This window comes from Oryx dammah, unplaced genomic scaffold (assembly GCF_014754425.2).
Source record: "Oryx dammah isolate SB20612 unplaced genomic scaffold, SCBI_Odam_1.1 HiC_scaffold_25, whole genome shotgun sequence".
In the NCBI taxonomy this organism is placed as follows: Eukaryota; Metazoa; Chordata; class Mammalia; order Artiodactyla; family Bovidae; genus Oryx; species Oryx dammah.
In genome coordinates, this window is record NW_024070209.1 from 10,161,776 (window position 1) to 10,183,954 (window position 22,179).

Below are 22,179 nucleotides of genomic sequence, written 5' to 3' on the forward strand. Positions count from 1 at the left end.
TGTCTGTGTGTGTCTGTGTGTGTCTGTGTGTGTGTCTGTGTGTGTGTGTCTGTCTGTGTGTGTCTGTGTGTGTCTGTGTGTGTGTGTCTGTGTGTGTCTGTGTGTGTCTGTGTGTGTCTGTGTGTCTGTGTGTCTGTGTGTGTGTGTCTGTGTGTGTGTGTGTCTGTGTGTGTGTCTGTGTGTGTGTGGAGTTGCCTCTATTGCTGCTCTTCCTTTGCTATGTATTGGGCATGGGGCCTGGCTGCTCTGGCCCAGGGTGAGATTGAAATTTAAACCCTGATCACGTGGGTTTGAACCGGGCTCCCAAGTTTAGAAGGGAGAGGGAGAAGGAAGAGCATCAGAAGGGGGTGAGAGACCCTTCTGGCTGGGAGAGGCCCTGGCAGCTGATTGTTTGGAAGTGTCACTTGAAGCTGGCAGGGCTGCTGCCCTCTAACATCGTGGGGGTGGGCGGGTGGCAGAGAGGGTGAGGGGGTGCAGACCAGGAGAGGCATCAGGGCTGTGCTCCCAGCATAGGACAGTGTCCTCTAGAGGTGAGTGTTGGGAGTCTGTGGAGTGGGCCCTCGTCGCCTCCTCGCTGTCTGTCTGGCCTGGCCCAGGTGCAGCAGGGGGGCACTAGGACCCAGAGGCTAGCTCGGTTCCTGACAAGTCTAGAGCAGCACTAGCGCAGAGTGAGACTCATCAGCTGGCAAGCAGGATTCGGTGTCTCTGGGTTCAGGAATCCTCCAGCAGCAGAGGGGACTTGCTCCTCAGCCCCTTTCTCCATTCCCTCCCCTACCCCAGTAGGCCACCCAGTGAGGCCCATGGACGGGGGAGGGCCACACCTGCCGGCTTCTGTGTTTGTCCATGAGGGCCTGGAGCCCTAGCCCTCCTGCCTAGGTCTCTGCCTTTTCTCTCTGTCTTTGGTCAGCTGGGGGAGGGGGTGGAGGCCGAGTGAGCAACATGGCCCAGAGCAAGAGGCACGTGTACAGCCGGGTAAGTGGCCCTGATCTGGGATGGCCATGGGAGGGCTGCTGGAGAAGGCCTGGTGCCTGTGGGCAGTGCTGTGGGGGCTGGGAGACAAAGCTGGACTCGGCCGGGGCCACTCGCAGCCCTGATGGGGTTAGACCGCATAGGCCTCCCTTCCCAGAGTTGGGCCCTTTATGGGCACTGGTGAGGCCTGACCTCTGACTCTAGTTGGACCTCAGGCCACAGGTTCCTGAGGGGGCCGGACTTGTCCTGGGGATTTCAAGTGGGGTTGGTGGGTTGGGATGGCCTTTATTGTCTGTCGCTTGCTTTCTTGCTCTTCTGGCTCAGACTGGCTCTGTAGCCAGTGTGTCCGCCTGGTCCTGAGGTCTGTGGGGTAGGACGGTGGCGACAGCCTCTGAGTTTGGGGCCAGCCTGATGTGCCTGTTAGCCCCTCTTATTGTCAGGCCCATGAGAGCTGCTCACCTGTCCCAGGTGTGCCTTGGCCTCTCATGGCCCCTGGGAATGGCATCCTCGCCTTCTTGGATGAGTTCTTTGGGGAAGAGAGTTGGGGAGTGACTGGCTCTGGCAGAGCTTCCTTAGGAGGCCAAGCGGGAGCATCAGAAGGGAGCCCTGTGAGGTCTTCAGGTCCATGCTGTCACTGCTTCATGCCTCATTCTCTGTTGCGAGGCCCCTGGTTCATGGAGCTGCCGTTGCTAAAAATGGCTTAGGTGTGATTTTCTTCTAAGCCATAGGCCTATTTGGGACCTAATTTCATGTCTTGTCATCACGAGTATGTCAGAAGCCGAGAGCTTCCCAAGGACAATGTTTAGTCTATTCCCTTGGCTTGCCTATTCATTTGGGCCACTGGGCAGAGTTGGGAGACAGTTTGCAGGACAGATCTGAGATACCAGATTGGCCTAGCCTTTATATATTTATTTATTTGTAGCAAGATAGCATGAGTGAAGGATCTCCAAAGCTTATAGATAGAGTTGATTGACCAGGGCTGAGGCCTGAAAGAAGGGAGTTAAATGGTTGAATGGGCTTGGTGAGGCATCTCGGGGTGTCACGGTGGGGTGGGGGAGGGCAGATTGTAGAGGAGGCACAGTTGTGTGCCACTGAAAGGGAGAGGCCTGAGAGAGCCGTGTGAACCTCAGGGAGGACAGGCAGAAGCAGGGAGGGGAACAGGACTCTGCGGGAACACTCACTGGCTCACCTGTCTTCCCAGCTCCGGCCTCTGTGTCAGGCACTGGGTTGTGGGGAACCTCTGTAAACTGAGTTAACTCGCTTGAGCTTCATTCCCCTCCTAGGGGACAGTGCTCCTGAGAAAGTAGCCATGTGGAGTGACATTCACAGATCTATCAATGAATTCTGATTTATTAAAGTTAAATATAAACTCCTAAAAATTCTCACAGATTCCAGGGCAGTTTGAAGAAGTTTTATAACATAACACTGACATTTTTCCAAAAGAAATTTGGTAGGTGTTGGCGGGGGGCACTCTAATTTGAGAATGGGGTTCAGGCAAGTGAATTCTGGTCCTTTTTCAGGCCAGGATCCTGACTGGAGCCTCTCTTTTATATTAGAATGACACCCTTAACTTGAGGCTCTTAACTGTGTATGTTTGCATGTGTCTTCCAGACTCCCAGTGGCAGCAGAATGAGTGCTGAGGCAAGTGCCCGGCCCCTGCGAGTGGGCTCCCGTGTGGAGGTGATTGGCAAAGGCCACCGGGGCACCGTGGCCTATGTTGGAGCCACACTCTTTGCTACTGGCAAATGGGTAGGTGTGATCCTGGATGAAGCAAAAGGCAAGAATGATGGAACCGTCCAAGGCAGGAAGTACTTCACTTGCGATGAAGGACATGGCATCTTTGTGCGCCAATCCCAGGTACTCACTTCCTGCTGCTGCTGTGTGTGTGTGTATGTGTGTGTGTGTGTGTGTATACACGCTCTGTTGCATGTGCAGCTGGTGTGTTGGTGTTCTCTTTTCCTGGGCATGAGCCTGAGTCTCTGGTTGGGAGAGTGGGAGGTAACGAGGGAGGGAAGATCGAGAGCTATCCTTAGGGAATCTGCCCTGTACTCTAGGCTTGCTTGGGGCCTGAAGAGGGGCCCATATTACATCCAGCCTTGATCTAGCTATACTGAGTCTATTCTGTGGCCTCAGATCCAGGTATTTGAAGATGGAGCGGATACTACTTCACCAGAGACACCTGATTCCTCTGCCTCAAAGGTCCTCAGAAGAGGTAACAACCACCCACTTAAGTTGCCTCCTCACACGCAGGAGTCCCCAGGACTTCTCCCCAGAACAAGGGGCCGCGGTGTATCCTGCGACTTTCCGTCACCACCATATTCTGTTGTTCTGTGTTGCCTACCCTGCCGTGACGTTCTCTGCTCCTGTCCCTCTACACAAACGCATGCTTTGTTTCTGTTTGCGTTCTACAGAGGGAGCTGACTCAAATCCAAAGACCAGCAAACTGGTGAGTAGTCAGGGATGGGAGTGGGGAGTAATGGAGGAAAGAGGGAAAAGAGAAAGGAGGGAGGCCCATACTAGGTCTTACTCATCTGCTGCTTCTGCCCGAGGCAGTGAACTGAGTTAGCCTTTCCAGGCTCCATCCTCTCTGAGAGGGAAGCTTTTCTGGGTATGAGTTGCCGCTTTAGGTGTAAAGGTGCTAGCAGGGAAAAGCTACCGATGCCCAGAAGCTCTGGATCTGTTGGAACTGAGGCTGGGGGTGAAAGGGAGGACTGGTCTGCCCCTAGTAGTGTTGTTGCCAACGTCCTACCTTTTGGTACCTGAGGCTGCCGTCATCTGATGGATGTAGGGTAGGGGGTAAGGTAAAAACTGGAGGAGGAAGGTGCTCTCTGGTTCACAAGTAAGTGGAAAGGAGCTGGGCCTTCTGCCATCTTTTCAGGTTGTATGTAGAGGGCCCACTGCAGCTCCCCTCCGCTGCTCTGTAGAGGGTGTGTGAGGTGGGGCTCCCAGCTCTCCAGCTCCTCTGGGCAGGCTGTGGACCTCCTGGAAGCTGATCTTGAGGGAGGCCTCATCTCACTTACCCTGGCCTTGACAGTGACCTGCTCCTCCCATACTGGTGTTTGCCTGTTGGTCTTAATACCTACACCCAAGATGTCTGACCAGCTAGCACAGTGTGTTGTTTAAGTCTGTTCTCTAACTCTGCCCTTTCCAACTCCTCATGCAGCGGGGACTGAAGCCTAAGAAGGTGGTGTGTTTACTATTTGTGCCTGGGTGGGTGAGGGCCATGAGCCCCCTCCCCAGCTGTCCTGCATGTCCTTGGGCTGCTACATGCATGTATGTGTGACCTTGGGGCTGGGATGGCCAGAGGAAATGGCAGCCTTGGCTTTCAGAGTTCCTTTGAGGGGTGCGAGGATATCAGGCTCAGTGTCCAGGCCCAGATCGCGTTAGGGACGATCCCCACCCTGCCCATCGCCTCGGGACTTCTAGTCAGAGACTCCAAGCATTTGACTGTAAGTAGAGCAGCATGGGAGAGAGCATTGACTGGGTCACAGTGGATTCTCGCTCAGCCTGAGCTTAGGGTCAGTGGGAGGGGAGACTGGGGGTGTGGAGGTGAGGAGGTTAGCTAGGTAGGTGGGAGGTCAGGGGGCCGAGCACAGGAAGAGCAGTGCGGAGTGGAGAGCCTGAGTGGGGCCTGCTTCTGGTGCTGTGGCCGGAATGCACACCTTTGCTCTGCTCCGTCCTTCTTTCCCCGCCTCTTCCTTCCTCTGGTGTTGTGCCCGGGGCCTACCTCCCACACCTTACAGCCTTCCATCAGCCATCGGTGGAGTGGGGCTGCCACCCCTGAGACTCTTCCAGTCTGAAGTTGCTGCCATGCCCACTTCCTCACACCAGCTCACGCCTTCAGGCTGTGCCCAAGCCGCCTCCGACCTGCATGTGCCTGTCTGGCCTTCATGTGCTGTGCTGTGTGTATGAAGTTCTGATTTCTTTGTCACCTGTCTGTGTCAGCACCTTCTGACTGTGCATGGAGAACTGTTAGATTGGGGCAGTGGGAGGGGAGAGTGGAACTTCTCTATTTTGATTTCTGGTTGGTGGTGGGTCCTCACTTTGGAGTCTTGCCTTGGAAGAGACGACATGATGGTCCTTGCTTTGGGGCCCTGGCTTGGGAGGGGATGGGGGTATACGAAGGAAGATAATTCTCTAAAGGACGCTGGGCCCATTCCAGGAACTTGGCTTCTTCCCTTGATTATTGGCTCCTGGCTTGGGGCTCCCATCTTGCATCAGACCCCAAATAGAGAAGAGCATGGACCTGCAGTCTACTGTCTATGGAGGGGTTCTGGCTGCAGTCTGATCTGACCATGAGTGGGATGTGAGCCGTGCCCAGATCCAGCTGACTAGGGAAATGTGGCAAAGCCTAGCCTGGGCTGCCTGCGCTGGGGTACAGCACCTCCTGGGCTCATGGTGCAGAGTGTCAGTCAAGTTGTCAAGTCCTTCCCTGGTTCTTTCTCTCCAGTGCTTCGCTCGCAGCGCATCACTTAACACAGGAAACAGGGAGCTAGCACAGAACAAAAGAAGGGACTTTGAGGGGCAGGGTGGAAGAGAGGGCCTGGATGTCTCTGCAAGGTGCCCAGTCCTTTCTGGAAGCTCTATAGAGACAGGCTGTAACCTGCCCACAACCCAGGGAGAGTTGGGAAGGGAGCCAGATGCTGTCATTAGAGCTGCTACTGCCCAGATGGAATGTTCTCCGGGTTTCTTAGTGTGCCCTGCAGAGCTGATGCAGGAGTGCTGGGTGTGTGTGCCTGATGAGCCACCAGCAGGGTATCATCTGTGTGTGTAAGAGACAGAAGTAGAGTTGACGGGCTTGTAGACTGAGGGGAGTGTGAGTATGAGAGAGGCCTGATGAAGCAGTGAGGTCCCATGTCCCTGTCCAGTGATACCCTGGTTCCAGAGAGGTCATCACAGAAATGGGACGGGCCCCCAGCCCAATTTCTTTGAGCAAATCCTTGGGGATGCGGGAGAGGGAGGAGCCAGCCAGAACCTGTTCTTTGGAGGAGGAAGCAGGGTGGGTTTAGCAGAGGACTTTGTCCAGTCAGGAGGAGGAGGAGGAGGAGCCATCAGAGCCTGGTGGTTGCTAGGTTACTGAGGAGCAGTGGCTCCACCCCTCGTGGAGCAGAGGAGGGTGGGTGCATGACGTCAGGTGGAGCTGGTGCGGCGGCCACTGAGGCTGCCGTCAGCCTAAGCTGGCGAAGTAGGCCGGGGCCTCCCTAGTGCCTCTCCGGTGCCTGCCGGAGCCTGGCCATCCCCACCGTGCACCACTGGGGGCTTCTGCATCTGAGCTGCAGCCATTCGCCAGCTGGGGAGCTGCCGGGCCGGGGAGCTGAGGCTGCATTGTTGGGATTTGATACACTAATCTCCTGTCTCCGCCGCCTTTCCCTCTGTTCGGTCTCTTTCCCTCCCTCCCTTGGCCTGTCCTTCCTCCTCTTTCCTCTCCTGGCTTTCTTTGGTTTTCTGCAATGATGAGACAGGCACCGACAGCCCGAAAGGTACTCTTGCTTGCTCTGGTCCTGCTGCCAGGTTGCCAGTGTGATGGTGGCAGCGGGCGCTGGGGTGGGGGTGGGGGCTGCTCGACTTGCTCTGTCTGGTTGGGGGACAAGGATGGGGATGAAGGCGGGGGGGGGGGCAGGGAGAGTGTGTGTCACTGCCATGCCCCACACCCTGGGCGTTTGCTCCCTAGCCTTCCTGCTCTTGGCTCTGAATCTGTGTTTTGGGCCTTGTACCCAGTGGCCTCACCAGCTTGAGCTTCAGGCAGCTTTTGCTGCAAACTGGCTCTGGATGTGTTTCCTAGGAGGGAATCTGGGGAAGCAGGTCCAGATGTCTTTGTGCCTCTAGCAAGCCTACCTCACTCGACCTTTGCTAGAATGACACTTGGTTGCAATACTAGCATCCCTCCCCGACTGGGGTCCGTATCAGGGGCTTTCTCTAGAACAGTTTGTGACACATAGTTATGGAGGCTTAACCCAGGGTAGTAGAGGTGGGGGTTGGTTTCCCTAGGAGACCTAGAAGGGCCCAGGCCAAATCTTGTGTTTGCCAGAGCTCTGAGCCCCTGGGTATCAAGAATACTGTTTGGGAGTTGGAGTTAATCATCTGTTTATCACTTTGCAATAGTCTGGGGTGGTTGATCTCCGATCTGGTGTAGGGCAGTAGTTTCTCTATGCTGCTGCCTACCCCCACCTCCTTTCTTGCAGCCGGGTGGGGTCACTTTGCTGAGCTCTGGGCTTCTGGCTAATGCAGTATTCATGGTCGTGACACCTGAGCCCTCTGCCATGGGGATGGGGACTGCTGCAGGAACTGGTCCTGGGGAGGCGGGTGGGGTGGGGCGTATGGCCGCACTGTGCTCCCTTGGGGACCTGATCTCCCCTAGCTGGTTTCATATCACTCCTAGGCTTGTATCATCGTTCTTGTCACGTGGTATTTCTCAGGAGTCCTGTGTGGAATCTAGCACTCTAAGGAAGGGGCTGACCTGGGAAAGTCCTTGGGAGTGGTGGATGGGCGGGGCTCTGGGCTGGAGTGGGAGAGGTGGTTGTGGGAGGACTCCTCTCTGGCCTCTGGAGACCCTCTCTACCATCTGCTGGCTTTGGTCTCACATGGCTCAGCCTGGGAGATGGGGACAGAATTTCCAGGGTGTCCGAAGGGGTGAGGCCTACAAGGGTAGGACAGAACTGGGAGAAGGAACCAGTGGGAAATAGGAGTTCCATCCTGAAGTAAGATCAAGGTGACTCACGGGAAGGAGGGCACGGGGCCGGGTTGGGGAGGAGGGGTGGACTGCTGACTGGAGCCTCGTGTCTGCTGCTTCTGCTCTCATTGCTGTCCCTTCTGCTGTCTGTCTTTCTGCCATTACCCTCTCTTTCCTGACTACTCCTCCTCTGGCTCCTGTCGCCTGTCCAGACTACAACTCGGCGGCCCAAGGTGAGGAAAAAACAGGCCTCTGTACCAGCCACTGCTGAGTGGACACAGATTTCTTAGGCGTGTGCATGTATGTGGCCCTTTTGTATGAGCAAGTGTAAGTTGGTCACAGCGTGTCCTGGGTTCCCTTAAGGGGAGTAAGGGTTCTGAGGGTAAGGACAGGTCCCTCCTGGGAAAGTGACTTCCAGCTCTTAGGAGCATGTCTGAGCCAGCAGCTTGAGTGTAGAAGAGAAACGAGAGTGGTTGTGGTTAGCCAAGGCAGACTTTCTTGAAGAAGGGCATCTTCTTCCAGCTGCTTTTGACCGGCTTTTGGCGGGTGCGTGTGTGTGTGTTGCTGGGGAAGAGGCAGGGAATTAGAAGAAATGTGAAAAAGAACTTGGAATGTAAATGTCAGGGGCTACGGAGGTGGGTGTGTCTGTGAAAGGCCTTGTGCGGGGGTGTCCGTGGATAGCATGTGGTCTCTGGGTGTCAGCCCACTGGGAGGGCTTTAGGGCTCGGCGCTACAGGGAGGAGCACTGGGCAGGCCTGTCTGCTCTAGCACCTCAGCTCCACAGGGACCCGGGTACTGTCACCTGATTAGAGCCCCTCTGTCTTGGAGGAGGGAGGTGACAGATGGGTTGGCGGTACGGACCTTGTTTCAGAGGAGAGCCAAGGATTACAACTTTCACCCTGGCCCTTTTACTTGCAGGATCCCCTGAAATAGACCAGGGGGAGGAGGATGAGCTTGATGGTTTATCAAAGTGTAGAGCCCAGGACCCCCAGTTTCAGCCCAGCCTTCTCTGAGAGCATGAAAATTAGAGATCAGTCTGTTCTTTCTCTCTGGGAATGACACTGAGGCGCTTGTTCCCTCTGGGGGAGGTGGGTACAGGCCCAGAGCAACAGTAGCACTGGGAGTATTAAGAAATTGCTACATGATTACAAATGGGTCACAAAAGGAATGGTCAAGGGAGTGAGGGCTTCTGCCCTAGCAGGGTAGTGCTAGACCTTGGAGGAATGTGGGGTCAGTGCCAAGGGAGGAGTCTGATAATTGTATGTCTTCTTCCGTCCCTCCCTGCCCCGCCATCCCCCCACCCAAATCCCGCCCGGCCCTTTGTCACTGCCTCTGACTGTGGCGCTTTCCCTCTGCCCTTCACTGCTTCTCTGTTCTCTCTGTCCTGTGATCCTTTTTGCCTTTTTCCTTCTCTGTCACTTCCTTCACCGTATGCTCATATTCTGTCTCACTCTCTTTCACTACCCCTGTCCCCTGCACTTTTTCTGGTCTGCCCCTGCCCTCTCGGAATAGCCCACCCGCCCAGCCAGCACTGGGGTAGCCGGGGCCAGTGGTTCCCTGGGCCCCTCTGGCTCAGCATCAGCAGGTGAGCTGAGCAGCAGTGAGCCCAGCACCCCAGCTCAGACTCCGCTGGCAGCACCCATCATCCCCACGCCGGCCCTCACCTCTCCTGGAGCAGCACTCCCACTTCCTTCCCCCTCTAAGGTAAGCTCTGGGTTTGGAGCAAAGAAGAACCAAGACACAAAGGGGCCTGTGACCCCTGAAAGGGTCTTAGAAGTTTCCCGGGTTGGGGGAGACCCAGAACCTTGGATTAGAAGGGTGGGATCCCAGCATATAAGTATCCCATTCCTGACTAAGCCACCCTTTCCTCTCTGCCCTTCTTCTACACTTCCCCCATAGGGATGGGGCTCTTCACAGATACTTGTTTGCCACTTGCTTTGGCCCTGGACCTGGACTGATACCTGCACACATTCCTGTCCTTCCTCTCCAGCTTCGTCTTGATGGGGAAAAGCTGGGAGGCTATGCACGGACTGAAGGGTCTCTCCTTTGCAGGAAGAGGAGGGGCTGAGGGCCCAGGTGCGGGACCTGGAGGAGAAGCTGGAGACCCTGCGGCTGAAACGTGCAGAAGACAAGGCAAAACTAAAAGAGCTGGAGAAGCACAAGATCCAGCTGGAGCAGGTGCAGGAATGGAGAAGCAAAATGCAGGAGCAGCAGGCAGACCTGCAGCGGCGCCTCAAGGAGGCTCGGAAGGTGGGACCTGGGACGAGGAGGGTGTCTGGGGAGGCACGGGGCCGAGGAGGTGTGCTGGGAGCTGGGACCGGAGCCTGGACTGTCCTGTGAGAAGGTACGTGAGGCATCTCTGTGATTGCACCCCCACCCTCCACTTCTCTTCAGGAAGCCAAGGAGGCCCTAGAGGCAAAGGAACGCTACATGGAGGAGATGGCTGACACTGCTGATGCCATCGAGATGGCCACTCTGGACAAGGAGATGGCCGAAGAACGGGCTGAGTCCCTACAGCAGGAGGCCGAGGTGCTGAGGGAGCGTGTGGAAGAGCTTACTACTGACTTGGAAATCCTCAAAGCTGAGATTGAAGAGAAGGGTAAGGGGCCAGGAGCTGCCGGGGGCCAGATGATGGGGTTGGACCCCTGACTGAAAGTATGAATGGTCTTCCCCAGGCTCAGACGGTGCCGCATCCAGTTATCAGCTCAAGCAGCTTGAGGAGCAGAATGCCCGCTTAAAGGATGCCCTAGTGAGGTAGGGTCCTCTCATTGACAGGCTCACTCTCCTGTCTCCAGATCTGTGAGTGACTTGATACCTGGTCTTTCTCCTTCTCTCTTGCCATTTTCCCACAGAATGCGGGATCTTTCTTCCTCAGAGAAGCAGGAGCACGTGAAACTCCAGAAGCTCATGGAAAAGAAGAACCAAGAGCTGGAAGTTGTGAGGCAACAGCGGGAGCGTCTGCAGGAGGAGCTGAGCCAGGCAGAGCGCACCATTGATGAGCTCAAGGAGCAGGTCTGAGCAGCCCAACCGCTTGCCCAGAGCACTGCGAGGCTGGCCTTCCGATGTCTCCTCTGTCTTGGCACCTTTCAGTCCTTCTCCTTGTTTGCTCTGTCTGACACAGGTAGATGCTGCTCTGGGGGCTGAGGAGATGGTAGAGACGCTGACAGACCGGAACCTGGATCTGGAAGAGAAAGTGCGCAAATTGAAGGAGACGGTGGGGGACTTGGTAAGAGAAGAGAGACTGCTCACTTACAACCTTGATGGAGGGTGTTTGGAAGAGACTTGCCGTGACAAGGGTTGACGTGATCCCTGATCTTTGAGTAGGGTGTGTACTGAGTGCACCCACCCTGACTCTGACTTTTCTTTGCCCCAACTACCTTGTGGTGTCCCAGGAAGCAATAAACGAAATGAACGATGAACTGCAGGAGAATGCACGCGAGACGGAACTGGAGCTGCGGGAGCAGCTAGATATGGCAGGTGCCCAGGTACGGGACGCCCAGAAGCGTGTGGAAGCGGCCCAGGAGACAGTCGCAGACTATCAGCAGACCATCAAGAAGTACCGCCAGCTGACTGCCCACCTGCAGGTGCCTGCACACCCACTGCGCTCTGCCCACGGTCACCCCAGGGCTTCCCCCCGTGACTCAGCTGTGTCTTGTCGCCCATCCTTGCTCCCAGGACGTGAATCGGGCACTGACAAACCAGCAGGAAGCGTCTGTGGAGAGGCAGCAGCAGCCACCTCCAGAGACTTTTGACTTCAAGATCAAGTTTGCCGAGACTAAGGCTCATGCTAAGGTCAGGAAAGTGGGTGAGCTGGAGAGGGCTGGGTGTTGGAGACCCCAGCCTGGGTGTGGCCGTGGGCTGATCTGCTGCGGGGTTCTGGCCTTGAGGTTCCTGGAGTTGGGAGTGCTTTGTGCGGAAGACTGGCCTGGGCCTGTCCTAGAAGCAGGAGACACATTGGAACGCGGCGTGGAGGTCAGGAGGGTCTCCGCAGCCTAGCTGAGAGCCCACCCCCCTGTCTCCCGCGCAGGCAATTGAGATGGAGCTGAGGCAGATGGAGGTGGCCCAGGCCAACCGGCACATGTCCCTGCTGACAGCCTTCATGCCCGACAGCTTCCTTCGGCCGGGCGGGGACCACGACTGCGTCCTGGTGCTGCTGCTCATGCCTCGACTCATTTGCAAGGTGCGGTCTGTCGGCCACTTTCCCAGCAGGGGTCTGCTGAGCTGGCCATGAGCCAGGCACTGGGGATGCCAAGCAAAGGTGGCAGTCATCGTCCTGCTCTCAGGGTTTCTGATGTAGTACAGGGACGCAGAATCACAGACAGATGTGTGTTACAGGTGACGTTTTATGAAGGGGAGATGCAGGATGTGAAGTGGAGGTAGGGTCTGGGGGAGAGCACAGCTGGGGAGCTGATGGAGACTGGGCTATTACTGAAGGAGTACCATTCGAGGTGAGACCCAGAAGATGACTGGAATCCGTGGGGGGATAGCTGTCAGGATCACGCTCTAGTTGGAAAGGCAGTGGGAGCAGCAGCTTTAAGGTGGGAAGCAGCTGGTCCCACTGGTCCTGGTGTCCTGTCAGCCCGCATCCAAATCTTCATCAGTACCAGCGGTCACATCACCCTTTGCCCATGTGCGTCTCCCTGCCCATCTGAGAGCTGTTTGTGCTTTCTCTCCTGTGTCTTTATGCCCTCCACATAGTTGCTCAGCTCTCTATAGTCCTGAGTCTGTGTTCTCCATCCTCTGCTCTGAGCCCCATGTCTCTGGTGCTTCTTCCCACAGGCAGAGCTAATCCGGAAGCAGGCCCAGGAAAAGTTTGAACTAAGTGAGAGCTGTTCAGAGCGGCCAGGACTTCGAGGCGCTGCAGGGGAGCAGCTCAGCTTTGCTGCTGGGCTGGTGTATTCACTGAGTTTGCTGCAGGCCACACTCCATCGTTACGAGCAGTAAGTGATCCCTGGCCTCCACGGCAGGGCCATGGGTCCCAGATTGGCTGGAAGTGAGGTCGCCTTGTAGACTCTGGCCTCACAGGGCCCTCCTCTGGTCTCCAGTGCCCTCTCTCAGTGCAGTGTGGACGTGTATAAGAAGGTGGGCAGCCTCTACCCTGAGATGAGTGCCCACGAACGCTCCCTGGACTTCCTCATTGAGCTGCTGCACAAGGATCAGCTGGATGAGACTGTCAACGTAGAGCCTCTCACCAAGGCCATCAAGTACTACCAGGTCTGGGGCGAGAATTGAGGCTTAGCACAGGAGGAGGGAGGGTTTCTTCCCAGGCTGAAGGTGCGAAACTCTTAGATGAACTCACCTTAGGATGCAGCTCCTTGAGGGTTTTGGATTCTTTCTTACCTCTGGAGTCCCTTTATGACTGGGGCTCAAACTGAAGTTTGGGAAGAATGCTGTGTTCCTCCAAGGCCTAAAGACTGTTCATTTGCCATCCCTCCTCAGCATCTGTACAGCATCCACCTTGCTGAACAACCTGAGGACAGTACCATGCAGCTGGCTGACCACATTAAGGTGAGGTGTTTGGGCCAATGGTTGAGCCCTTTATAGAGACCAGAAATGAAAGACATCAGATCACACCCTCAAAGGGTGTCACATAAGACTGGAACAGGGTCACTAAGGCCACATCAGGGAAGCTAGAGAGCTCACTTATGGATGGGGTCAGCAAAGGGTGGAGACTTCCTTTAGAGATGTTAATGGGGGCAGAAGGGCCCCGCTGGAGGCTGACAGCCACCTGCTTCTGTCTTCACAGTTTACCCAGAGTGCCCTGGACTGCATGAGTGTGGAGGTGGGGCGGCTGCGGGCCTTCTTGCAGGTGAGAGCACAACCAGATCTGTCGGAGTTCCTCTTCCTTCGGAGTCCCCACCTCCTTGCCCCCAGCCCTAATTCTGACTTGGCTTCCTGTCTCCTGTTCTGAGTAGGGTGGGCAGGAGGCTTCAGATATTGCCCTCCTGCTCCGGGACCTGGAAACTTCATGCAGTGATACCCGGCAGTTCTGCAAGAAGATCCGGCGGCGGATGCCAGGGACGGATGCGCCTGGGATCCCAGCTGCACTGGCCTTTGGACCACAGGTGTAGGGCTGTGCAGGGGGACGGGAAGGAAACTGAGCAGAACCAGGAGGGGTGCAGTATGTTAAGACCTGGATCCCGTCAGGGGGCAGGAATGGTTCTGAGGTAGCTGGGCGCTGTGGTGTTGAGCCCAGAGTGGGCTCCTGACTCCGGCCCGTTGCACAGGTGTCCGACACACTCCTCGACTGCAGAAAGCACTTGACGTGGGTGGTGGCAGTGCTGCAGGAGGTGGCAGCAGCTGCTGCCCAGCTCATTGCCCCATTGGCAGAGAACGAGGGACTGCCTGTGGCTGCCCTGGAGGAGCTGGCTTTCAAAGCAAGCGAGCAGGTGGGCTGGGTTGGCTGGGCAGAAGGTGATGGAAGAGTCAGGTGGCCAGTGTGGGGTTTTCACTACTGCCGCTGACACCTGCAGATCTACGGGACCCCCTCCAGTAACCCCTATGAGTGTCTGCGCCAGTCATGCAGCCTCCTCATCAGCACTATGAATAAGTTGGCCACAGCCATGCAGGAGGGAGAGTACGATGCCGAGCGGCCCCCTAGCAAGGTGGGTAGCTCCTTGGAGGGAACTGCAGGGGCCAGGAGGAGCAGGGCTTGGGGAACTGCTGCTCAGTGTGGGAGGGCGGGGGGGCAGGGATTTGGGGAACACCTTCCTCTTGCTTAAAAGGAAAGGAGGAAGATTTTCTGTTTGACTGGATCCCTCTGAAAGGAGAGCCTTGATAACCCTGCCCTCTGCCCCTCACTCTGTCCATTAGCCTCCCCCAGTTGAGCTGCGGGCTGCAGCTCTTCGTGCAGAGATCATGGATGCTGAAGGCCTGGGTTTGAAGCTTGAGGATCGAGAGACAGTTATTAAAGAGCTGAAGAAGTCACTGAAGATCAAGGTGAGAATAGGGGAGGCTCAGGATCTGAAAGGCCAGGTAATAGCAGGGGGCACAGGGAGGCAGTGAGTGTTGATTATAACTGAGAGGGGTTGAGGACTGAGGGGAAGACGTGGCACCTGTGATCAGTGGGAGTTCTTGTGGCAGCTTGCTATCTCATGGTATGTCCCAGGTCTTGGGTTGGGGGCGGTCATGCGAAGTGTAAGGCAACTGGACACGCTCCATCCTCGTCCAGGGGGAAGAGCTCAGTGAGGCCAATGTGCGGCTGAGCCTCCTGGAGAAGAAGCTGGACAGTGCTGCCAAGGATGCAGATGAGCGCATTGAGAAAGTCCAGACTCGGCTGGAGGAGACCCAGACGCTGCTGCGGAAGAAGGAGAAGTCAGGCACCTCCCCGGCCCCTGTTCACTCCACCCTCCCTCCTGCGAGCAGCTCCCTGCCTTCTAACCCAGGCCCTCTTGGAGTGAGCCCCCCCAGGGGGACAGAGGCCATCTCCTTCCCAGCTGACAGCACCATTGTCTCATCCCGATCTGAGCCTCTTCTGCCCCTGGCTCCTGGCCAGCAGGGCTGCCCTCAGGACCTGTCGGGACAGAGAAATGGGTGTGGGGCCATTGGGGAGGGGACACTGCCCAAGCCCAGGTTCTCTTTCACAGAGAGTTTGAGGAGACCATGGATGCACTTCAGGCTGACATCGACCAGCTGGAGGCAGAGAAGGCAGAGTTAAAGCAGCGATTGAACAGCCAGTCCAAGCGCACGATTGAGGGGCTCCGGGGGCCCCCTCCCTCGGGTATTGCCACCCTGGTCTCTGGCATTGCTGGGGGTGAGTGCCGTGGAGCAGGCAGCACCAGCCCAGAGGAGATTGAATGTCCCCACTCCTGTCCTTGGTCTCTGTTTGACTTTTCTCCCCTACCCCGCTCCACCCACAGCTGGATGTTGAGCCAGGAACTCGCTTGCCCAGTTTCACTCTGTGGCAACTTTCACCAAGTTTTTACTTCTTCTGAAGATGTGTGCAGAGTTCCTTTGGCCAAGGTGGGGCTGTGGGGCCTCACCAAGGCGTCAGTAAAACTCAGAATTCCAGTAGCTCTCCCTCCTGGGTCTGCCGTCTGGCCTTTCTGTCCCCACTCTGTATTCCAGGAGGTCATCAGCCTGCAGCAGACCGGGGCACCTGCTGTGGTATCCAGTGGTGCCTGGTGCTGCTCTTGACTCTTCCTCTGCGGAGGCACTGCATTTTCTCCAGAGTTCACGTCGCTTCACCCTACAGTATGGTCCTCTCTTCCAGTGCTGAATTCTCCCACTTCCACTTGGGGCTTCTGTTCTGACCTTTGCCTGCTCTCTTAGTGTGGTCAGGGCTCCTTCCCTGGAGGTTTTCCAGCTTCCAGGCCTAGCCTCCCAGTTTCCTGACAAGGAGGTGGCCACTGCTGTCTTGGTTCTCCTCTACTATGTAGTATGGTTTTTGTTCGCTCTTTAGTTTCTTACTTCCCCTTCTCACCTCCAGAAGACAAACTCCTTGAAATGGAATTAAACCTGCAGGATCTCTAGAACTCCCCTGCTGTGCTTGTCTTGTCAGTTGGCCTCACCTAGGGTCTTGTCCTCGTCAAAGCCCCCGTCACTGGTGCTGCTTGACTCTGAAAAGTCACCAAGTATCTTCTTGTCTTTAGACTCCTGTGAGTCAGACGGTTCTGTGTTCTTGGAATGGGACAGAATTACCATATTGTGTGGTTTTAGCGTAGGCTTTTTTTTTTTTTTTCAGTTGCACTAGGTCTTTGTGCGTTAGACGGGCTCCTCTAGTTGCGGTGTGTAGGTTCAGTAGCCTTGCAGCATGCGGTATCTTTGTTCTTTGACAAGGAATTAAACATGCATTTCCTGCACTGGAAGGCAGATTCTCAACCACTGGACCACCAAGGGAATCCTAGCATAGGCTCTTTAAACAAATACTGGTTCTTTTTTTTTTTTTTTTAAATAATTTCACTTATTCATTTATTTTCAGCTGTGCTGGGTCTTTGTTGCTGCACAGACTCTCTCTAGTGAGCGGGAGCTGCTTGTCGTTGCAGTGCACAGGCTTCTCGTTGCAGTGGCTTCTCTTGTTGTGCAGCATGGGCTCTGGGGCACACGGGCGTCACTGGTTGCAACACGGGGGCTCAGTAGTTGCATTTTGCTGGCTCCAGAGCACAGACCAGTTGTTGGGGCTCATGGGCTTAGCTGCTCTGCAGCACATGGGATCTTCCTGGACCAGGGATCGAACCCATGTCTCCTGCATTGGCAGGCGGATTCTTTGTCACTGAGCCACCAGGGAAGCCCCAAATATCGGTTTTTAATTTCTAAAACTTTGCACTAAGAAAGGGTGACTTTTGTCTCAGAGCAGTAGGGAACCTGAAGAAATGGGTATGTGTCTTCATGCTCAGTTAAGTTTTGCTGGTGGGGAGCACTAAGGGTGCAGACGTTTCAGGGTCTCAGGAGTGGTCCATCTGCCCTTCTGGGAGATGGAGTGTAGGGCAGGGACAGCCTCGTGCCTCAAGTGTTTGCTCAACGCTCACTGCCACTGCCACTCTTCCTCACATGTTGCAGCTTGTATCGTGGCCTGACTGCCCTTTCTATCTTTCTTTCACACATATTTGCTCTTTCCCCAAACGTAAAGGCAGGATTTTGTTAGAGAAGGTATGGTGATAAGGAAAAATGTTTTCCTGCATGACCAGGATTCTTCTGGTGTGTCCCCCTCACCACCATACCATCTAATTCCTCTCTCCTCTTTTCCTGCTCCCCCATGGGCTGTCTTGAGCGCAGAAGAACAACAACGAGGTAGAGAGCCAACCTGCTGGGGGTGTTAACAGGGTTGGTGGGAATTGGGGCGTGGGGAGCAGGGCGAGACTGCCCCCTTGAGAGCAATCAAGACTGGAGGTAGCAGGGGATAAGGAAGGGGGATGGGTAGGAATGGAACCCATCTTCAACCCTTCCCACCTGGGACTCATGACATTTGTTGTGGTCCCCATAGGAGGTGCCCCTGGGCAGGCTCCAGGGTCTGTGCCAGGCCCAGGGCTGGTGAAGGACTCACCACTGCTGCTTCAGCAGATCTCTGCCATGAGGCTGCACATCTCCCAGCTCCAGCACGAGAATAGCACCCTCAAGGTGAGGAGGTCACAGAGAGGGTAAGTGCCTCACTGATGATAGACGGTAGGGCTGTCTGTCACTTCTTACCACCACTCTTCCCTCTTTGCTCACAGGGAGCCCAGATGAAGGCATCCTTAGCAGCCCTGCCCCCTCTGCACGTGGCCAAACTCTCTCTCCCGCCCCACGAGGGCCCTGGCAGCGAGCTTGCTGCTGGAGCGCTGTATCGTAAGACCAACCAGCTGCTGGAGACATTGAATCAGTTGAGCGCACGCACGCACGTAGTGGACATCACTCGCTCCAACCCTGGTATGGACCTACCCACTCCTGAGACAAGAACCACAGCCCCCTGCCCCTGCCTCAGGGATGTAGTCCCCGCCTAGGCACTTCCCACACCAGAAAGGCTCTTCGTAGCCCTGTTCTTTGGTCTCAGTGTTCAGTGTGCTTGAGGCAGGCAGCTGGACTGGATGATGGGTCACTAGTCAAGCTGCCTGCCTGCGCCTTGGCGGGCCTCACTAGCCTTCTCTCCCCACAGCTGCCAAGAGCCCGTCGGCCCAGCTCCTGGAGCAGGTGACTCAGCTCAAGTCCCTAAGCGACACCATTGAGAAGCTCAAGGTTAGTTTAGACGTGCCTTTCCTCACCCAGGAATGCACACTTCAGAGCATTCTGTGCTGGAGGCCCTAGCGAGCATGGTCATTTCCACCAGGACCCCCGGGGTCCCTAGGGGTCCAGCCCTATACTAGGTGACACGTTGCAAAGGAGGTGGGAGGGAAGACAGGGTTCCTGCCTTGGGAGTTCACTCCCGAACAGATTCTCTCAATAGAAAAGAGATTCTTAGCAGCAAAACGGGTTGAGCTAGGATCATCTTCAGTGTAGTGCAGCTCTCTGTCAGAGCTGAGATCACCGCAGAGTAGAATGGTTGAGAATGGCTTCCCAGAAGTAACAGAATCTGAGATGAACCCTGAAGGTTAAGTATCTATAAAGTAAGGATGTTGGGTAGGGATGGGATTGGAGTTGAGAGCAAAGGTATGGTGATAAAAGAGAACTGGGTCCCTGTCCTTGGTATTAGTATTCCTGTGAAGCCAGGGAGATACTGGGCTAACCTGTGGAGGGTCCCCTAAATGACTCCTCTTCCCCCATCTGCCAGGATGAGGTTCTTAAGGAGACTGTATCTCAGCGCCCTGGAGCCACGGTCCCCACTGACTTTGCCACCTTCCCTTCATCAGCCTTCCTCAGGGTAAGAGGCAGCATGGGGAGGGGGTGGGCAATGAAGGCTCAGATGAGTCCTTGCCCTCTCCTCCAGAATTCGAAGAGGCTTCTGGAGGTCTCAGATCCAACGACTGAATTTCTTAAGTCATCTGGCCATGTCTTAACTTGGAAGTAACTTAACAGTGCTTGCAATGCTTTCCAAAATTCCAGTATTTTTAGCAGTTAAACATCATCTGTGATTTCTGGCACCAGGAGAGAGTCAAAACTCCCTTGTCAGGCTATGTGCCTCAATTCTGATTTGGAAAGTGTGGTCATTATAGCCTAGGAGCCTCAAAGCCCCCGTCTCCCAGGGTCTCGGGTGCTCAGGGACCTTGTCAGTGGCACACAGCTCAAGTGAGCCCCTGACCTGGCGGCTTCTGTCCCTTCCCAATTCCCAGGCCAAGGAAGAGCAGCAGGATGACACTGTGTACATGGGCAAAGTGACCTTCTCGTGCGCGGCTGGCCTTGGGCAGCGACACCGGCTGGTGCTCACCCAGGAGCAGCTGCACCAGCTCCACGACCGCCTCATCTCCTAAATGCTTCTTCCTTCACTGCCCGCTCCTGCCCGCAGCCCTCCTGGAGCTGCTCCTCCTGATGCCTAGCCACTGGGCAGCCCCCCGGAAGGACTGCGTGTGTAAGCTGTTCCTGCCCCACTCGGCTCCACGCCCACCTTCTGTGCCCTGCCCCGGCCCCTTGACCCGGGTTCCCCTGTTTCCCTTCCCTGGCCTCTGCCAGAGTTCACTGTTCAGTTGCTCCCTTCCTGAGGAGCTTCAGGGGCTCTCGGGGGTAGGTAGGTTGAGACCCCACAACCAAAGGTTGAATGAGATCTCTCCGACCGAGGACTTCACTCCTTGATTAAAGCCACTTCTGCTTCAGTGTTGTCTGTGTGATGTTGAGAGTGGGAATTGGGCCACTTGACCCAGAGCAGGAGTGGAGGAGAAGGGATGCTGAGAAGGCTCTGACTGTGCCAGATTTGAAGATCTCCCTCTTTCGTGACCAGTGGAATGCTCTGTCCCTCAAATTTGTGTGCAGTTAAGTTTCTCTGAGCAGGAGAAAAGGGCTCGATCAAGGGCTTGGCTCCTGAGCTCATTTAGTGGAATTAGGAGGGTGGGGTGGGTGTCGCCTCTGAAGCCCCACCTCTGTTCTCTGGATCTTTCACTGCTCTTCAGACCAGCAGTGTTTGGAGCTTGGTTAATGGTATGATTGCCACTCCAGCCAACTTTCTGAGGTGCTGGCAGTCTCCTTGTAAGATCTGAGGCCTCTCAGAGGGAACGTTTACTAAGCAATGGAAGACCAAAGTCTAGACTGGTAAGAAAGGATAGACATTACTAAAGCTGCTCCCAAGGCCCACTACCAATTAAGATCACCTGGGGAGTTCCTTTGAAAAAGTTTGCACATTTCTGGGCTTTGGCTCAGGTGGTGCTAGTGGTAAAGAACCCACATGCCAATGCAGGGGATGTAAGAGACATGGGTTCGATCCCTGGGTGGGGAAGATGCCCTGGAGGAGGGCGTGGCTACCCACTCCAGGATTCTTGCCTGGAGAATCCCCATGGACAGAGGAACCTGGCAGGCTATAGTCTGTAGGGTTTCATAGAGTCGGACTGAAGAGACTTAGCACGCATGGGCTTTGGCTCAGATTTGGGGCCCATTAGGCCAATGAGCAGTGCCTCGGCGTTTTAGAGCTTAGCCCCAGTTTAGTTCAGTTTCTTGATACTCACTCTTTTTTCCAGCTGCGCTGCACACCTGCACTGCCTGTAGTCGGAGCACAGCCCCCTAGCTGTTGGACTGCCAGGGAATCCCCTCCCACTCTCTCTATTCCCTCCTTGGAGATACCCTGCCCAGGCTGCCGGACGCCTCTGACCCAGATGGATGGAGGCCCCCTTGGTGCTTAGGAGCAGCCCCAGCTGTGTCACACCCTCTGCCTTGTGGGGAAGGGTTGAACAGGACGGGGGGCTCCAGGTGGGCGCGTCCCCAGTGGCACACCCTCTGGGGAGGCCAGTGGAAGATGGTGTTTGATACCTGCTCTGTACCTTAGCTTGTTTCAACTGGGGTTCAAGAGAAAGTGATTTGTGTGACTTTCCTCAGTACTCTCAGCGATTACATGTAGCTGATAACCATTCTACATGCATCGAGTATAATTCTTTATATACAAGGGATGCCTTAGGGTGTTTGGGCTTAATTCTTTTAGAACTGGTTGAAAAGGGTGGCTGTGTTTCGGTATCACGGAGTTTTTACCTCACCTCTCCACACTGGGCTGCTCTAGTGCTGAGGAAATTGCAGACCATGCTGTTCCTTCCCTTGCATTCCTGTCCTGTCTACCTAATTGTCTGACCGCCTTCCCCTCGGTGGCTAAGATTCCAAGGGCCAAGACTAGGCAACTCCTGGGGGCACGAGAGGAGGGCAGGTCTTTCTTGTTCTGTCCTTTTTCCTTGGAGGTGGTTTCTCGTCATTACTGCTCTCCGAATGCCACACTTACAGTCATTCAGTTGCCTGTGTGTACCTGTCTCTAAAGTGGAAATCATCTCCGTGTCCTGTGTACGACAAGGCACACACCAGGGTGTCTGAGGTCTTTTCCACCCTCCTGAGCTAATTTAGTTAGTTCAGTTTTTCCTTCATTCAGTTCAGTTCAGTTCAGTTCAGTCGCTCAGTCGTGTCTGACTCTTTGTGACCCCATGAATCACAGCACGCCAGGCCTCCCTGTCCATCACCAACTCCTGGAGTTCACTCAGATTCACGTCCATCGAGTCAGTGATGCCATCCAGCCATCTCATCCTCTGTTGTCCCCTTCTCCTGCCCCCAATCCCTCCCAGCATCAGAGTCTTTTCCAATGCGTCAACTCTTCGCATGAGGTAGCCAAAGTACTGGAGTTTCAGCTTTAGCATCATTCCTTCCAAAGAAATCCCAGGAAGTCCAATCCTTCAGAATGGACTGGTTGGATCTCCTTGCAGTCCAAGGGACTCTCAAGAGTCTTCTCCAACACCACAGTTCAAAAGCATCAATTCTTCGGCACTCAGCTTTCTTCACAGTCCAACTCTCACATCCATACATGACCACTGGAAAAACCATAGCCTTGACTAGATGGACCTTTGTTGGCAAAGTAATGTCTCTGCTTTTGAATATGCTATCTAGGTTGGTCATAACTTTTCTTCCAAGGAGTAAGTGTCTTAATTTCATGGCTGCAATCACCATCTGCAGTGATTTTGGAGCCCCCCAAAATAAAGTCTGACACTGTTTCCCCATCTATTTGCCATGAAGTG

The 22,179-nt window shown here is 55.1% G+C and overlaps 1 protein-coding gene across 10 annotated transcripts in view; it reads left to right on the plus strand.

Moving 5' to 3' along the window:
* Positions 1-19,797, plus strand: part of DCTN1 (dynactin subunit 1) — a 30,310-nt gene extending 10,513 nt beyond the window's left edge. Inside the window, exons 1-32 of one of the 10 annotated variants that reach the window (XM_040223851.1) lie at positions 693-972; positions 2,581-2,826; positions 3,103-3,181; positions 3,381-3,415; positions 4,133-4,153; positions 6,432-6,449; positions 7,852-7,872; positions 9,152-9,343; positions 9,692-9,889; positions 10,034-10,238; positions 10,315-10,393; positions 10,492-10,651; positions 10,761-10,865; positions 11,032-11,223; positions 11,315-11,431; positions 11,667-11,819; positions 12,419-12,579; positions 12,685-12,853; positions 13,079-13,147; positions 13,386-13,448; positions 13,555-13,704; positions 13,867-14,028; positions 14,113-14,244; positions 14,453-14,578; positions 14,811-14,953; positions 15,226-15,392; positions 17,354-17,368; positions 17,562-17,695; positions 17,791-17,983; positions 18,210-18,289; positions 18,822-18,911; positions 19,321-19,797. In XM_040223851.1, coding sequence (XP_040079785.1) covers positions 940-972; positions 2,581-2,826; positions 3,103-3,181; positions 3,381-3,415; positions 4,133-4,153; positions 6,432-6,449; positions 7,852-7,872; positions 9,152-9,343; positions 9,692-9,889; positions 10,034-10,238; positions 10,315-10,393; positions 10,492-10,651; positions 10,761-10,865; positions 11,032-11,223; positions 11,315-11,431; positions 11,667-11,819; positions 12,419-12,579; positions 12,685-12,853; positions 13,079-13,147; positions 13,386-13,448; positions 13,555-13,704; positions 13,867-14,028; positions 14,113-14,244; positions 14,453-14,578; positions 14,811-14,953; positions 15,226-15,392; positions 17,354-17,368; positions 17,562-17,695; positions 17,791-17,983; positions 18,210-18,289; positions 18,822-18,911; positions 19,321-19,458 — 3,846 coding nt within the window. In that variant the 5' untranslated portion in view covers positions 693-939 and the 3' untranslated portion in view covers positions 19,459-19,797. Of the gene's footprint in view, positions 1-692; positions 973-2,580; positions 2,827-3,102; positions 3,182-3,380; positions 3,416-4,132; positions 4,154-6,292; positions 6,450-7,851; positions 7,873-9,151; positions 9,344-9,691; positions 9,890-10,033; positions 10,239-10,314; positions 10,394-10,491; positions 10,652-10,760; positions 10,866-11,031; positions 11,224-11,314; positions 11,432-11,666; positions 11,820-12,418; positions 12,580-12,684; positions 12,854-13,078; positions 13,148-13,385; positions 13,449-13,554; positions 13,705-13,866; positions 14,029-14,112; positions 14,245-14,452; positions 14,579-14,810; positions 14,954-15,225; positions 15,393-17,353; positions 17,369-17,561; positions 17,696-17,790; positions 17,984-18,209; positions 18,290-18,821; positions 18,912-19,320 lie in introns of those variants that run through there. The other 9 variants (XM_040223854.1, XM_040223852.1, XM_040223853.1 and 6 more) reach the window with 9 other exon arrangements.
* Positions 19,798-22,179: the final 2,382 nt, after the last annotated feature.